This window comes from Oryx dammah, unplaced genomic scaffold (assembly GCF_014754425.2).
Source record: "Oryx dammah isolate SB20612 unplaced genomic scaffold, SCBI_Odam_1.1 HiC_scaffold_11232, whole genome shotgun sequence".
NCBI lineage: Eukaryota > Metazoa > Chordata > Mammalia > Artiodactyla > Bovidae > Oryx > Oryx dammah.
The window spans coordinates 5,159,565-5,178,330 of record NW_024080625.1 but is presented as its reverse complement, the minus strand read 5'-3'; the positions used below and the strand labels follow the sequence as shown (position 1 = coordinate 5,178,330).

At 38.0% G+C, this 18,766-nt stretch overlaps 1 protein-coding gene across 3 annotated transcripts in view; it reads right to left on the bottom strand.

The window, feature by feature from the left end:
- Positions 1 to 18,766, bottom strand: part of LOC120861347 (protein kinase C-binding protein NELL2) — a 382,658-nt gene that overhangs the window by 318,315 nt on the left and 45,577 nt on the right. For all 3 annotated transcript variants that reach the window (XM_040236996.1, XM_040236994.1, XM_040236995.1), the window contains one exon: positions 7,439 to 7,589. In XM_040236996.1, the coding sequence (XP_040092930.1) occupies positions 7,439 to 7,589 (151 nt within the window). The remainder of the gene's footprint in view (positions 1 to 7,438; positions 7,590 to 18,766) is intronic.

The window sequence follows — 18,766 nt, the reverse complement described above, 5'->3', positions numbered from 1 at the left end:
CCTCCACAACAAAGGGAAAAAATCTAATAAAAAACTGTTGTCAGCTACATAAAATTTCACACAAATGCATAAGGACATCTGGGAAAAGGATTAGAAAGCTACATCCTGGAGTGTTGTGGTTGTCTCTAGATGCCAGAACTACACTCAGTGATACTGGTAAACGTTTAACGTTTGGCTCTCTGTTCTCTAGACAAATAATTATGAGATACTGGTTCATTTATCCATTTGTTTAGGGAAGACAGAAAATATAAAAAAGTGGACTCATAAAAAAAGAATATTTATCAATAAAAATGCATATTTTTAAAAAAGCTCTGCTCTGTAGCACTTGCTGATGTCCATAGCCTTCTTCAAGCTACAGCAGTAATGTCAGTCAGCTCACAAAGTTTCAACTCCTGTCAGCCAATACCAGCCCACTCCAGCACACCACTGATGGGCTGAGAGATATTTTCCTGTTTATGTTTTTCTTATTTTCAAAGTGTCTTTTAAGGATAATAGTGGTTGGCCCCAGGGACAGAAATCAAGTGGCCAGGGACATGGATGGAGGTAGACTTTTTTCCTCTATATCCTATGGTATCTTTTCAATTTTGAACCACAGGGAATTACCAATTTTTTTAAATTTTAATTTTTAAATCTTCAATAAATATTTGCTATGATTGTGATCAAAGGCAGTAAATGATATTTTTAGTGTTTCATATGTAAATAATGCATATGTATATATGTGAAACATTGAAACAAGGTAAGATGTTATATGTTAGAATGGCAAAAGGAGTGACCCAAATTTCAAAAAGGCATTGGAGGTTCATGGAGGAAGCAATGAATGTAAACAGGAAAGGTCAGTAAAAGCTTCATGGAGCAGTGCGTGAAGTTCTGGAGTGTGAACACACTTTGGATGAGCAGAAAGAGAGGGAATGACACATAGATGATGAGCAGACCAGGCCTCTGTGCCTGGCATTTATCCTCCTGCTGAATGATGCCACTTTTCTTCATCTCCACCAGCGCTGGAGCTGACATAACCCACAGTCTCTATTTCTCTCTGATTCTCCTTACTTCAGCTGGCATCAGAGCAAGACGCAAATAGCCAGGTATCTCAGAACTCACTATCATCAATTGCATGGAGATGAAAGTGAAGCTAGCTACTGACTCGAGGATCAGGGAAGCAGCAGCATCTCATCTCTACTAGTAACATTAATGTTTATTTAGGGTTTTTTCCATAGCAGGCACTATGTGGTTGAACTCACAGAGCCTCATTAATGGGGAATCATTCAAGTTCTTGCTTTCTACCAAGCAGTCAAGAACTCAAGGTCAGTGGAGTGCTACCACCTCACCACAACCACCCCCGAAAGCAACTAGGAAATAAGCAGGAAGAGCTCTTCTGTGAACTAGGAGAGATCTGATGGAGAGCTGGACCCACATCTAATCACTGCCAGGTAAAGGATGACAGATCACTTGTTTATTCTGATGGCCGTTCTTCAACATTTAACTAGTTTACAGCTGACCATCCCGTGAAGGACATAAACGTATTCACTTATCCAGGATATGTTTTGCAAGCTAGTCATCTTAGTGGCTACCTCAGATAGTTCTACTGATTAAAATTTAACATTCTGGGGATGCTTAGTTTGGCTTTTTTAAATTTTATTTTATTGGAGTATACTTGATTTTCAATGCTGTGTTCATTTCTGCTGTACAGCAAAGTGATTCAGTTACACATACATATTCTTTTTCATTACGTTATCACAATATATTGAATATAGTTCCCTGTGCTGTATATCAGGCTGTTTACCCATTGCATATGTAACAGTTTGCATCTGCTAACCCCAAACTCCCAATCTTTTCCTCCTGCACTTCTCCTTTACATCTGGCAATGGAATACTCTTTGGTTTTTAACAAATAGATTATAAGCAAATATTTATTTGCATGAGATAATCCCCAAAATATTTTGCTAAATTTTAAAAAGCTATAAAATATTATGTCCAGTGTGATTCAATTTTTTAAATAGTATATCTTTTCATTTTAAATAGTCATGTATAACTGAAAGTATTAGTAAAAACTATCCCCAGTAGAGTAAAATTACTGATGATTTTTCCTTCCTTCTTTGTGATTTTTCCTAATTTGTAAAATTCACTGTAAGTATTACATGTAATGTTTCAAATTTGCAGCATAATTAAAACTTCCATATTCTAGAGGATTCATCCATCAGTACTTGAAAGTGGAACTTGTGCTACTTCCCCAGGAAAAGCCTGTCCCTACCCTTGGGAATCACCTACTTCAGCTACCATAGGCAAACATAGGTACCTTCTATTCAGGCATGTCCTTGTTGGCTCCTCAATTTTTGTAAAAAAATGTCAGTATTTCCTCCAACTGTACTGCTACTGAAGCTCAACACTAAGTCTCACTTAACTGTCAACAAAGAATAACTATAATTTGGGATATATCAGAGAAGTCTAACTTGAATTTAATATTATTTTCAAGACATTGGAAAAAGCAATCTATGTGGACTACTGCCTGGAAGACAAGGTGTTTTATCAGGATTTCATACAGGAGGTGCTATTGTCATTTTGAGCAGTAAAACTTGGTTGCACAGAACTTTCGTGCATATTGCCTAAGGCCTTGCAGGCAGTATTGTTTCAAACACCCTCAACATAGATGCATGTTACTGGCATTGTTATAGACTTGATTTTTCTGAAGTGCACTGTGTCATAATGCAACCAGTTGACACAAGGTTTTCTGAACTTGTTCCTTTAAAGGCACTCAATACATTTTCCCATAAAAGGTCATAGGAGACTTTGAAAGTTAAATAAAAATAAAACTGCTGAGTAACTAAAAAAAATAAATAAAAATAGGTCATAGGAGAAATACGTCTCTGGTCTCAGAATTAAGAATAGTTGCATTTCCTTAATCACCCAACTAGGTGTCTATTTTTTCTTTACCCTAATTTGTATATTTCATTTTATTTTTATCTTATTGTCCTGTACATATCTCTATGAAAGTAAAAGTGAAAGTGTTAGTTGTTCAGTTGTGCCCAACTCTTTGCAACCCCATGGACTATAGCCTGCCAGTCTCCTCTGTTCATGGAGTTCTCTAGCAACAATACTGGAGTGGTAGCCATTCCCTTCTCCAGGGGATTGAACCAGGGTCTCCCATTTTGCAGGAAGATTCTTTACCATTTGAGCCACCAGGGACGCCCAGATAGATATCTCTCTATATACCACTTTATTTTATTTATTTATTTATTTATTTTGCTGGATCAAATGTTGTTTTATTTTTAATTTTTTGAGGAAAGTCCATACTATATTCCGTAGAGACTGTAACAATTTACACTTTCCACATCATCCTCAACACTTGCTATTCTTGTCTTTTTTGATAATAGCCTTCTAACAGAAGTGAGATGATTATTTCATTGTGATTTTCATTTTCACTTTCTTGATGATTAGTGATGTTGAGTATCTTTCCATGTGCCTGTTGGCCACAGGTATGTATTCTTTGGAAAACCATTTTAATCTTTTGTAAAAATCAGCAGAGAATAAATAAGTGTTTGGGAAATGAAGAAACTAAAGAAACTGGTGAGAATAAGACTTAAGGAAAGAAAGATAATGTCAGCAATAATAATAGGGGAAAAAAACCACAACAAAGCACAAGGTCTGTGAGGGTAACATGAGGTTAGGAGCTATCACAGTGGACAGGTAAAAAATTCTGGACTCAAGAACCGGAATGATGCCAAGTGTGAAATAAGTCAAAGAAAGACAAATACTGCACTCATATATGTCACGTAAAACCTAAAACAAATCAATAAACATAACAAAACAGAGTTATAGATATAAACAGGTGGTGGTCAGAATAGAGAGGGTTTGAGGGGAGGAGATAAATAAGTGAGGGAGACTCAGAGGTACGAACTTCCAGTTATAAAATAAATGAGTCATGAGTATGCAATGTACAGTGTGGGGAATATAGGCAATAACTATTTGGTATCTTTATATGGTGACAACTTAATCTCTCTAATGCTTATTTTTCCTATCTGTAAAATGATAATGAGAATAATGACCTTGCCACATGATCAACTTCTGTGGAAGTTTTTCTCTAGGATTATCAAGTACTTTATATGAATTTACAGATGAGGAACCTGAAGTTCAGAAGAGGTAAGAAATTTACATGAGTCACAAAGCCTGTCAGTCTTAGAGCTATGACTGGAATGCACACAGTCCAGCTCCAGATCTGTACTCTGAACCATTATCTAATACATGATGATAACACGAATTAACACATGGAATGCACTGAGCACCCTGCCTGGCACATGATAAGCCTTTAATAATTATTGGCTTACTGCTGCTGCTGCTGCTGCTGCTGCTGCTGCTGCTGAGCAAGCAAATGAAAAAGTGAATAACCAACACAGATGATTTTAATATTATAAAAAATATCCTATATCTCAAATGCAGTATTTATTTATGTAAATGTTATCAAATTTATAGATAATATAAATGAATAATTAGTAATAAATTTAGCAAGAATAACTGGAAAGCATGAGAGCTAAGCACAACGATTCGCATAAATATATTCATGTTGGTGCTATTTTTTAAAGTTAAAAAAGAAATCAGTTAAGTACCCAAAAGTAAGGAGTTGATCAAACAAAATATGGCATATCTCTGTACACAAATTCTGGACTAAAATATGACAATTTCAACATAGTCTTCTTTGGGTGATATGATTTGTGTGAGTTCTCCTATTTCTTTACTATACTTACCAGTATTCCAATTTTTCTACAATGAAAATACATCACTATGCTAACCCAGAGGAATGGTACAGGGAAGAGGAGGGAGAAAGGTTCAGAATGGGGAACACGTGTATACCTGTGGTGGATTCATGTTGATGTATAGCAAAACCAATACAATATTGTAAAGTAATTAACCTCCAATTAAAATAAATAAATTAATATTTTAAAAAATAAATAAAAGATAAAAAAGTAAACATTATTTTTAATTGAAATAAGTCAATATAAAGCCCTACGTATCATTTTAACAAGTCTACTTTATAGGAACAGGAAGAAAGGATCTGTCTGACACCAATCTGCCTTCAAGAACCTATCTGATAAAGGCTGGGTATATCAATATACCCCTACTATGTCTAAGGTGCTAAAAAAAATTTGAAACTGTTGTAAGAAGCATCAGATAGAAAGTGCATAGATAACATGAAATCCATGCTGGTCAAGCATTTGTAGAGTTAATCTATTCAACTCTAGGGACCAAACAAAACATTGTCCATTTAGATGGGATGGTTTTGAGGGTGTCATCTGGAAGAAGGATGGGTGAGTTTCACATCCCTATGAACCAAAGCAGGACCCTATGGTCTTTGCTCTCCCCACCATGTCCTCTGCCTGCCTTTTGTCTGTGGAAAACTTTAGAGTCAAAGAATAAGTTTAACCAGAAAAGTGAGAACAGATGGAAACAAAGGAAAACAATCAAAGGGCACCAAATAATGCAGTCATTAAGCAAAGTCAAGGACCTCTAGCACTTTCTCAAGGACTATAGATAATACTCTGAGGCATATCCAGTGAGCTGCCTTACAGATACCAAAACACCAGGCGGAGAAGTTAACTGCATGATGACCAGACTGTGCCCTGGACATAAGCTGCCACGATTTTGAGAACTGGTCTCAGAGAAATGGGAACAAGCGGACCTTGGAACTGAAGATTAACCACACCTAAAACAACCAAGATGACACTGGTCAGACCACTGATGACCAATTTGAAGATGACTGTCGGAGCTGGCTGTGCTGTCTCTGCACGCAGCCCCCTCCTTCTGTCTATAAAAGCTCTTGCCCCACTGGTTGCCAGCGGGGAGGAGCTGATTTTTGGACAGATGTCCATCCATCTCCGCCTCGTTTCCAGTTGCTGGCATCTGAAGTAAAGCAAACTTTCCTTTCCACCAACCTAGCCTGTTTATTGCCTTTTGAGCAGCAAGCAACTGGACCCCACCACATCCTTTCAATATCTACAAATAGGGTAGTGGGAAAAAGCCACAGGGCAGAAAAATATAGTGCCTGAAATACAGGGGAAATTTTCTTAGCAAGCAAAAATAATCAGAAATAAATCAGGCTGCTCTGTGAAGGAACAATATCCTTTGCTGTATGTGAACCATGTTGCCCAAAGCCCAATGGAGAAGGGCAAGGTCACAGTGGTGCAAGCAAGGAACTCCCCTGATATCAGTCACCTGAAGACAAGGAACAGAAACACACCAAGCGGGAAAATCCTAGTGAATCCTTAGGAACTCTCCCTTAGCTCTTAGTCTTGAAGAGACTAAGTCAACTACTCAGTGAATGTTTGGGTGACATCCTCCTCGGAAAAACAAGCCAAAACCTGGGAGGAAAAAAACCCAAGTAAGCGGCTTGTGATGTTACCATAATCCTTTGGGGTTAAAGATAGAATTAGATGGGGTCTTAAATACTGTGAGTAATCCAGGTAGAATGTGATCAGGAACCCTATTCTATGAGTCAATTTTCTATATTTTGTTCTCCACATATATTTGGCCTTTAGTGTTTAGCAAAGATTTGCAAAGTCCCAGACTGTCCCATCTCTCATTAGGGAAACCAGGAAAAGAGGTTTCTGCTCACATCTGAATAGGATCATTAAATTCATTATATATGTAAAACACTTTACATATATAAACTCTTTGATCCTCACAACAATCTATGAAGAAGGTATTATTATTATCCCTGTATTACAGATGAGGAAATTGAGGTTATGTAATTTTCCCAAGTTTCACCAAGAGTCACAAAGTAGGTACTCAAAATATGAACACGAAAGAACTTTCATTGTCAGAACCATGGCTATTCTTTATCTAACTTGCTTGATATTATTTAGCAGCAATTTATGTATATTCTAAGTGTCATGAATGAATTTTTTCTTCTCCCTCTCCACTCCTCCTCACTACTCCCACCAGCCCCCAAATCATGTTTCTCACATGTGCAAGAAACTAGGAAATACCAGATAGCATTTTGATTCAACACACATCCAAGAATAGCTGTAACAGTCTAAGAAACACGTTGAAAAAGAATGTATTTGTCTGTGATTAAAATTTTAAGACTATTAAACTCTAAACCCAAGCAATATCTTAAAGAAATATAATACAGTATTTTTGTGGCTGTTTATCAATTAAGAAGTTTGTTTGACTTTAACGTTGAGTAGGATATCTCATGAAGAAGTTAGTGATTAATAAATGGGTTTTAAGAAAATGATAACTTCTGTATGCTCTTAGCAACACCAAAAACAGCAGCTCCTTCTGCTTTTAGGCTATCTCAATTACCTGTATTTGTGATTTTGCATAATATAGCAGAATTATTTTTGCTGTTTTAAACCAATCCTGTTATCTTGCTTTTATTTAGTTCTCTTTAATGTGTTAATTTCACTACATAAAATGAAAATGCAGGAAACTCTGGCAGTCACACATACCTGTGATCCAAATGGTGAATGGAGAGGATCACTCCAGAATTTAAGTGGGTCTGTTTTAGGGTCACCAGAATAGTAAATTCATGTTTATTTCTCAGCTTCTGAAAAAACTGTTCAGCTGTAGCAGTGGAGGCTTTTATACTTCTGGGAGTATCTAAAAAGGGAAACAAACAGTAAATAGACTAGAATGTGGTCCTTTATCCTTTATAGTATTCTTTATAGGCAACATCTTTCAGAAACATTACAAGTAATTGCTGATAAATATCAAGCTCCAGACTCTCCTGGTAAATTCTTTCAAAAACACTTTTTGCTACACATAACACAGACAGTAAACCACGTGAGTGACTGAGCTTGTATTTCAGGGATCTTTTTTCAAAAATGTCTTTGAGACAAGGAATCAAAGAAGCCTGTCAAAAAAGCCTGTTTGAAGAAGTGAGCTTCCAAGTTTTCTGCTCACACTCTTCCTATATCCTGGATACCAGGGCCATGTCAGTGTCAAAATGGAACAGAAAGATGTCCTTCCAAGAAAAGGACCTAAGAGACCATGATAGAGCCATTTAGCTTTTCTGACACCTTATGACAGAAAACTGGATTTAAATCAATGTGCTACCTTTCACATTGATATCTATAGCCAGAAGGCTTGCTATAAACAGATTTTTAAAAAGATCATTGAAATTAGTCACTCTCAGCCTTCTGTGCGCTGGATGAAACATTAAGATCAAATTATCATACCATATTTTTTAAAGAAATGCAGAGAACTTAATTCCCACGTCCCTCTCCCCTGGTTTAAAGAACAACTAGACAAGAGATTTGAGTGGGAGAGTAGATTTTTATCCTGCACTTCTCTTTGGTTTAGTCTTGCAGCTCCAACCTCAGGACTCACAGGATGTGGGGAAAATAGCCAGGGACAGATTTAGTGGACATGATAAAACCTATCATTCAAGCCATCTGCCAACAAAGCATAACACTTTCCTATTCAAAGTGTGAGCAAAAGGTTGATGGGACCCAGGACAAAGTTTCTGCTGTTATCAAATCCTTCCACTCTTTTCTATGTTCTAGACCAAACAGACTAGATAAAGAGCTCTCAATGGGGAAGATCCCTGCATTGGGAGAGAACAATCCTTCCTTGAAGACTGTCCCACGAACCGCAGAGCATTTACATCCCTGGTTCTACCCCTAGAGAATGCCAGTGGCACCCAATCCTAGTCACTGTGACAACCCAAAGTTCTCCCACACATTGCCAAGCATTCCCTTGGGAACAGTGTAGGAGAAATCAGGTTCAGAATAACTACCTTGATGAAACAGAGATTATGGGATTAATCTAACATTCCAATTTTTCCAGCCCCACACATTTATGGAATAAAAATGTAACCATCTGGTTTGTGTCCCTCACTGGGAATGCATAGACATGGAGAAGCCCTCAAGATATTCATAAAATAGAGGAGGGGATAAAAAATCCTAATAAAATAAAAGAAATGCTGTCATTTTCAGCATAAACACAAAGTGTTCTTTCAGGTAAATAAAAAGTGTTCTTGGATCACAGAGGGAAAAGTAGCCAACATCAGTTGGAGGGAAGGAGCTCATAAAACAGATGGCATTTGGTCAGGAGTTATGGGCTTCCCTGGTGGCTCAGATGGTAAAGAATCCACCTGCAGTGAAGGACACCCGAGTCTGATCCCTGGCTTGGGAAGATTGCATGGAGAAGTGAATGGCTACCCACCTCAGTATTCTTTCCTGAAGAATCCCAGGGACAGAGAAGCCTGGAGGGCTACAGTCAATGGGGTCACAAAGAGTCAAACATGACTGAGTGACTAACACCTTCACCTTCTTCACCAGGTAGAGAAGAGAGGGAAAACCATTCCAGCCATAGAAATAGCTGATGAAAAAGCACAGTGGTGTGAAACGGCATGACATGGCTGAAAGAGCAAACAGCAGCCACTGCAGAATGGAGCTGGGCAGGAAAGCTGGATAGGATAGGCAGGGCTTTGTGTGCCAGTGTAAGAGATACTTGTCTTTGTCACCATCCACGATTTAATCTCTGGGTGAAAAAATTAAAATAAATAATAATAATTCTTATGTGCCACTGAAAAACGATCCCACCTCACTCCTAACCCACAGCTTCCTCTGTGCTAGAAGGACTCTGTTCCATCACAGCATCACCTCTTCCTGTCTGCAGTAACTGATTCAGGAACAGGCAGCTAACCCAGGACAAGGAAATCAGGTTCAGGATACTGGTTCAAAGTTTCAGGACAAAGAAACTTCCATGTTTCCAAAAAGAAACGTCTTCAGTTCTACCCCATAGTCACAACCAAAAGCATAACAATAATCTGCAATTTCAGCCATGGTTAATGTAATACTTTCTCCCCAGACTCCAGCAAGGAGAAGAGAGGCTTTGCGGAGATGCAATCCAATTCCTCTGAGCTCCAAAACCTTCTACCGCCTCAAGGAGGCACATAAGATGTGACTCTGTGAGAAGAATTTACCTAGTGTTAACTTTTAATCTACTCCAATTTATATACAAGTGAATTATTCACAAATTCCATAACTTCATTCTAACTTAGAAGCAAATTAAAATTGAATTATAAATATTTATTATGCTCCCCCCTCCCTTCCCTTTTTCAGGCTTCAGTTTGGTTCAAGGTAGAGCTTGAGCAAAATCTTTTGTCTTGCTGAACAGGGTGATAGATGGGGACTCCAAGGAAAGAAACAGAGGAAGAACTACATTGAATATGGAAATGATGATCAGAGCCACCAACAGAAGCAAAAGCATGGCCCAGTGAGGTTAAGCTCTTATAGTGAGAGAAAAGAAATTGAGAAAAGGATAGCAGCTGCCTGATAAGGTAGAACTTTAGGGAAGAGATGCTTAAAGAGGATTTTTAGAAAGTTTCATCATTTGGTACTCAAAAGAAAACCTCTGTTATTTTCCATTGCTTTTGGAGTCAGATTTGTGAAGGGCTGAAAGGCTGTGTTATTTCTGTGGGTATTGTTTGTCTTGTTTTCAGATGAAATGACATGTGAAGACTGACCTTATGATGAAGGAAGCATGTAAAAACGGATTACATTTGAGTATCCTTGGTAAAAATGTACATCACCATGGTTGAAAACATGGTGAAGGCAAGTGTAGTTGAAGGGAAATTATTTTGTAAAAATTGTTCAATCTTCATTTTGGAAAAATTTCTCTGATAGCCATATGGAAGGTTATTTGGAAAAAAGAAAAAAAATTGAACATAGAGAAAACTCTTGAGAGACTAATAATTCACATGATTGTGGACTTTTTGTTACGTTTCACATGCCATTTACCAGGAATGCTGATATAGAGCTACTTAACTGGTCATTTCACTGCCTGTCAGGAATGCTGATGCAAGAAGGGCATTGAGATTCAAGAAGTGCTTAAGGAGACCTGCAGGGCAGAACCATCCTTTATCCTACCAGGGTGGTAAGTAGGATCCCAGAAGGTCTCTATCCAGCTTAGACTTAAGCCTATTCATTCATGGGGTCACAATTCAGGACAAGCTCTCTCACCTGTCCAAGCTTATCCTCTTGGCCCATTACACTTCCTGTTTTGCTCCCTCTATGAGGATTAGGATGACTTGCAAGAAGAATAGACCCTCCAACATCGAACATGTCCTGCAGAAGCTCCATTCAGTCTACACTTTACTGACAGGAAAAATGAAATTCTTTTTTTCCATCCTGATTAACCAAGTTCATGGTTATAGAGGTTTAAAAACTGGGGCTGGCATGAATCTGGCATTCCTAGTCCAGAAGCCTAAGACACAGTGAAGGGAGGTTATTGAATGAGACAGAGAGAGCACCTATGCGAAGCAGAATAATTTTCAGCTTTCTGTCAATAGAACACCACCTCCCACCAACACTTACTTCACTGTAATGATATTTACATCTATTGTTCCCCCTTAAAAACATGTTTTTCAAGAATCCAGTATGTCTGAGTCTAAGAAGGGCTTGAAGGGAGCCTGAACTCTGTGAGTAGCTCAGAAAAATTAGCAGGGGTCGAATTCAAGAGGTTTTTAGAAAACAAAGTCTAAATAATTTGGTCACCAATAAAAGACATGCAAAAGGTAAAAAAAAAAAAAAAAAAAAAAAAACAGAAAAAAATTGACTCCAAAATTCCCAGCTTGAGAGACTGAATGAAAGGAACTGCAGGACAAGCATAATGGTACCCAGATGGGATTTCAGTTTTAGAAATGGTCATTCTGAGGTGTTCAGAGATGTGCATGTGGACACGTCCAGTAGGAGGCTGGCACTACAGAACCCGGTCTCAAGAGAGAGGTCAAGGTTGGCAGTATAAATGTAGAGGTCATCGGAATACAGCATCTAAAGTGATAGGCATGCCTGAGTAAATCATAGGAATCACAGAAATGAGAGGAGGAGAAAAGGATGGACCATAAAGACACTAGATCTGTAGAACAGCAGGGACAGCGTATATAACTCTATGTATGGCTGCACATCTATACCATACAACATTTGTCTTTCAAAAATGTATAAATAATATATTTTCCCCTTTGAACCCACATTCCATTTTATTCTCACAAAGCTTGACAAGGACAACTGTTATCACAGTTGTCAATGGGAAAAGCAAACAAAGGAACAATTCTGTGAGTCACCCAAAGGCACCCAGCATGCTAGAGGTGTAACGGGGATAACAATTTTTGGTCCAATATTCTTTCCACTAAATTGCCCTGCCTTCTGAACGCATCCTAACCTATGCTCAACTGCCTCTCACAAACAGAAAAGCAAATTCAAGAATATGAACACAGAAAATAATGTAGAAAAAAGTAATTATATAAGATAACATTTTCAGTTCCTTAAGTGACTGGCTTAGCAGTGATTTTAAGAAAGGTCACTTTCCTCATTTGCATTTGTTTCCCAATTCGTAAAGTTAGCATTCTTGCCTTCTATTTTCATCTCAAAGATTACATAATGTTCAGAGAGACTTCTTAGTTCCTGTGATTATTACTTCAAGACCCAACTCTATTCCTCACTAGAAAATCAAGGCAGAGAAACCACCACGTGAGAATGATTCTACTTTATTTTTGTTATCATTTCAATTTTCAGAATTCACAATTAAATTCAGGGATGTATTAAGCAATTCCTCAACAAGGCCTCCTGTTAGGAACCACGAATAAAAAATAGAATGTGGGTGGTGGTTCTGAACCCAGAATAATAAGTTTCCAATGCCAGCTATCAGATGAATAGCTGTGCTTGGCATGTAGCAACACCATGTGTTGGCTTTTCACATTATGATACATATTATTATTACTCTCACAAGCAATGAGCCTGTGGTACCTACTCAAACTACCAAGAGCCATTATACCCTTGTGACTTTCTGAGCTTACTTTCATTCTAAGTATTACAAGCTCCACAAAATACAAGTTTCCACATATGAAAATCGACATAAAAGTTTCGGGCAATGTAAACACTGCATTGTTTTAAGAGTCTGAAAAAAAAACGTTTCTGGCAATGAAATTATTCTTAGGATAAATCCTGCCTACACCCTCTGTCTCTAGAGAACTGATCATTCTCTTATGGACAAAAGTCAAAGTGAATTGAATTTCTTTTCAAAGAAGAACTGACAAAGATTATTTGAAGTGCCTGTTTAGAGAAAAACAGGCTAAGAAAGGGTCTTTAAAAGCTACTAGGAAGCTGCATAGAAGAACTTACCAACATGCCCATGCTATACAAGGTCGTTTTAATTGGAGAACTGCTTGAATTTAAAGCAAAACTTTGTTTCCATGTTTTCCATATTTATTGTGTGCAGAGCATAAAAATCCCAACAAAAACATGAGTGGCATTTTCAAGTAGTTATTAATAAATAATAAAGCAGGTCAGAAGCAATCACATCAAAATACTCATTTTTAGTCATGGGACTTCCAGAATGAAGACATGAGCTCACACATGAATGCAGAGTAACCACCCCTCAACACACACACACACACGGTTAAGGGGAGAGAGGAGAGCGAGGGTGAAATGGAGCAAGACTGGTTTTTTTCTAAATCAAAATGCAGCTGAATGAAAGTGTATCTGTGGTCACAAATATGGATGTTTACTGATAAAGAATCCAACTGGAGCGTCTTTAAGTACTAATTTTGGTGCATTAGTAGTAAAAGAAGGAATCTGTCCCTCTCCCAATAACAAAGCAATTGTTAATAATTCTTTCCATCTTTTGCACTTAAACTGCATCACTACTACTGCCATCATGAATCTAATGAGTCTCTGTCCCCTGACAGGTCTCTATCGTGTCTGCAGTATATAGAAACCTAAATTGATTTCCTGCCACATAATCAGACTAATAAAGATAAAATGTGCAGATTCAATCATTAAAAACAGTCTATCTCAGGCATAGAATGGTTAACTTAGAATGTTCCAAAACTCACCAAATTACCCTATTTTCCCAGTCTCTAACTGGGAACAGTTGTCTTCTAAATTCAGATTAGAAATGTATGCTGTTATAACTATTATCATTGTTGTTCATTGCTCTTGCTCTCCCTTCAATATTCCCATGCCTTTATGGTCCAAAACTTTAATAAAGGCAAAATAATAATTTTAAAAGCCATAAAAACTGGATTAACACAGAATATGCAGTTTGCAAAGTCCTTCAACATGAGCAATCTCATTTAAGCCTTGGCAACTTTGAATAAATGGGATTAGTAGCTCTACAGTAATAAAAATTACAGATGAGGAAAGCAGCACAGAGAAATCAAATCACTCATCTCCATTAGAGGCTCAAAATTAGAGCTGATATGAAGAACTTGTTGGTTTAAAACTTCAGGAACTTCCTGAATGAAATTTAAAATTGGCCACATACACAGAGGGCAAGGAGAGACTATAGGAAGAGGTAGATAGCTTCAGATTGATAGGTGGCAGGTTTAACAAACAAAGGAACTTATAAACCAGGCTTGTCTTGGGCAGTTGCAAGATGAACAGATCTCCACACTTGCCTACCAGAATCTTAAAAGTTTATATAGAAACCTTAAACTGGGTTCAGTCACATATGTTTCTTCAAGGTGGCTGTATGGTTGAAAACAGCTCCCACTGTGGGTACCCTGGAATGTACATTTCAAGGATGGGAGGGGGTGAGGAGCTTCTGATTGCCCTGGTCTGGCTATTGGGTCATCTGGCAGTCATGTCCTCTCAATGACCTTCTCCAGTATAGTACCCTAGGCAGTTATGTGGGACTACTGGAATGAATCTACCAAATTCAGTTGACAGAACCTGGATCCCAACCCAGGCCATGATGGAGATGCATACTCTACAAATAAGATAAACCCTTATTTTAAGTTAACTTTTATGAAAAAATTTATTCTGAAGATAAATACATTTTTCTTGATCTTTGGATGAATTTAGGATTTGCAGATCTACAAAACTACTCATATCACACAATCCCTCAGCTGATACTTGAAACAACTGAGGTATAACTGGCACTAAATTTTAAAAAGTTTTTTAAAAGAACAATTTTCAAATCAGTTCAGTTCAGTCGCTCAGTCATGTCCGACTCTTTGCGACCCCATGAATCGCAGCACGCCAGGCCTCCCTGTCCATCACCATCTCCCGGAGTTCACTCAGACTCACGTCCATCGCGTCCATGATGCCATCCAGCCATCTCATCCTCTGTCGTCCCCTTCTCCTCTTGCCCCCAATCCCTCCCAGCATCAGAGTCTTTTCCAATGAGTCAACTCTTCGCATGAGGTGGCCAAAGTACTGGAGTTTCAGCTTTAGCATCATTCCTTCCAAAGAAATCCCAGGGCTGATCTCCTTCGGAATGGACTGGTTGGATCTCCTTGCAGTCCAAGGGACTCTCAAGAGTCTTCTCCAACACCACAGTTCAAACGCATCAATTCTCCTCAGAAAGTTACTGATCAAAATCTATGAGTAATCCACAACTATTTCATCAACAAACGCACATCTAAGGATGCCACATCCTCACCCTTTAGACATCTACATGCTTCTTTACATTCCCAGGTTCGGGAAGTACAAAGACACACTCTTGGGAGGTCAACTTGGAAATATCCCTTCATTAAATCCAAAACAATCTCAACAGTTTCTTTCAAATCCACAGATAATTATCGGAGAAGGCAATGGCACCCCACTCCAGTACTCTTGCCTGGAAAATCCCATGGATGGAGAAGCCTGGAAGGCTACAGTCCATGGGGTCGCTGAGGGTTGGACACAACTGAGCAACTTCACTTTCACTTTTGACTTTGATGCATTGGAGAAGGACATGGCAACCCACTCCAGTGTTCTTGCCTGGAGAATCCCAGGGGTGGGGGAGCCTGGTGGGCTTCCATCTATGGGGTCGCACAGAGTCAGACACGACTGAAGTGACTTAGCAGCAGCAGCAGATAATTATAATTTGATTCAATGCATAATAAACATATATCTTCACATATTATTTACCAAAAAGATTTGTTGGCTTAGTGTTGTGAATACCTGTGTGTGTGTTCAGTCACGTACCAGCTCTTTGCAATTCCATGGACTGTAGCTGGTCAGGTTCCTCTGTCCATGGAATTTTCTATGCAAGAACACTGGAGTGGGTTGCCATTTCCTACTTTAGGGCATCTTCCTGACCCAGGGATTAAACTCGAGTCTCCTGCATCTCCTGCATTAGCAGGCAGACTCCTTACCACCTGGGAAGCCCCAACACACAAACAGACATACACAAATAAATATAATAAAAAATCAGAAACAAAAGCATCCACTAACTAGTCAAAGAAACAAAAACAAATAGCAGATTCTACTACTAGATGATGAAGCACAAGCTGGAATCAAGATTGAGAGGAGAAATATCAATAACCTCAGATATGGAGATGACACCACACTTACGGCAGAAAGCAAAGAACTGAAGAGCCTCTTGATGAAAGTGAAAGGGAAGTGTGAAAAAGTTGGCTTAAAACTCAACTTTCAGAAAACTAAGATCATGGCATCCAGTCCCATCACTTTATGGCAAATAGATGGGGAAACAGTGGAAACAGCGAGAGACTTTATTTTGGGGGGCTCCAAAATCCCTGTAGATGGTGATTGCAGCCATGAAATTAAAAGACGCTTGCTCCTTCGAAAAAAAGTTATGACCAACCTAGACATCATATTAAAAAGCAGAGACATTACTTTGCCAACAAAGGTCCATCTAGTCAAAGCCAGTAGTCATGTATGGATGTGAGACTTGGACTATAAAGAAAGCTGAGCGCCAAAGAATTGATGCTTTTGAACTGTGGTGTTCGAGAAGACTCTTGAGAGTCCCTTGGACTGCAAGGAGATCCAACCAGTCCATCCTAAAGGAAATCAGTCCTGAATATTCATTGGAAGGACTGATGCTAAAGCTGAAACTCCAATCATTTGGCCACCTGATACAAAGAACTGATTCACTTGAAAAGACCCTGATGCTGGGAAAGACTGAAGGCAGGAGGAAAAGGGGACGACAGAGGATGAGATGGCTGGATGGCATCACCGACTCAATGGACACGAGTTTGAGTAAACTCTGGGAGTTGGTAATGGACAGGGAGGCCTGGCGTGCTGCAGTCCATGGGGCCACAAAGAGTTGGACACGACTGAGCGACTGAATTGAACTGAACTACTAGATTTAGCAACTATATGATTGACTTTAAGCAAATTATTGGAATTTTATTAAATCAGAACAAAATGTAGTCAAGGTGTAAAGGAGTTAAAATAATAAAACATCTCTACACTTTGGAGCTTAAAATTATATACACAACAACCATAAGACAAGATATTTTCTTACTTTCTTTAGTCACTAAGTCGTGTCTGACTCTTGCAACCCCATATACTATAGCCTGCCAGGCTCCTCTGTCCATGGGTTTCTCCAGGCAAGAATACTGGAGTGGGTTGCCATTTCCTTCTCCAGGGGATCTTCCCGACCCAGGAATCGAACCCAGGTCTCCTGCATTGCAGGCAAATTCTTTACTGATTGAGCTAGGAGGGAAGCCCTACACTTTGAAGCTTAAAATTACATACACAACAACCATAAGACAAGATATTAAGGTTATTCTATTTTTGTTTGTTTTGATTCCATGGAAACAAGCAACTTTCTGAAAACTGGCTTCCATGAAAACTGCTGCTTGAGTTTATAATCATATTAATACTTTTAGCTAGTGTTTAGCAGTCCCTCAGAACTTCACCAGTGAAATTAGCATCTATTTGGTTACCAGCAAAATTAAGAAGGTAAATTAGCCAAAACAGTATTCCTCTTTATCATCTCTTCTCTCAATTGCAATACTGCTCAAGACTAAGATCAAATAAACAGAAATACTAAGCAAATAGAAGAGAAGATGATGATTGATGACAATGACAATGTCAGTGATTAAAATGATGACATCATTTACAACTTCAGTAGACTGGTTGCACTGCTTTGTTGATCCTGCCTCATTACTTATGGACAGTAGTCACAACATCATTTGAACATAAGTAGTAGATCTGAGAATTAGTAATTTGCTACACCTTTATTTAAAGTAGCCCAAAATATTATATACAACTGAACCCAAACTGTATACAATGTCTTAGCTAATATCATTAGTCAATGTCTTAAATACATAAGGAAACTTAAACTCATGGACTTTCATGATTTACAAAACATGCTTTTGCTGTGATTAAAGTCATTAAAAACTTGAATAAGTGAAATGTTTGAATTTCTTTAAAAAAGGAAAAAACATGAATTTTTATTGGTCTTACTATTGATCATTAACAGATGAAGAGGCTCAACTGCACCTTCCTATACTGATACAGTTAGGATGAATGAGGTATTGCTTACATTAACAAACTGCTCACCTTAACAGAGAAGTTTATAAATTCATAGATTATGTAACCTCTCTTTTCTCTTATAAGACATCTCATATATAGTACCTAGCTATATCGTTAATACATTTATAATTACTCTTTGTAAATGTTCATCTATTAAGAGAGTAACTAGAAATTTAAAAGAAATATGTATTTATAATAGTTTTTTAAGTGAACCATATGTCATTCATTTATTTTATTTGAAATCTAATCAAATATTCATACCGTCCCTGAGAAGGATAAGACAGAAAAAAATAATATGTTCATTCACAAAGCTGGCTATCTTTTTATCCACACATATGTTAGTGTTTAGCTGGCTTAGTAGATTTATTAATGTAAAAAGAAAGAAAAAAACATAGGATCAAGATGAGATTTTTATTATGTATACTCAACATTCAATTGAACTATTAATTGACAAGAATAAAGAATAAGGATCTCTAAGATAGCTTTACATCTATAAAATGTGAAATTTATAAATGGTGCAACCTCAGATTGCAGAGGCAGATTCTAACAGAATCTTTGCTGAAT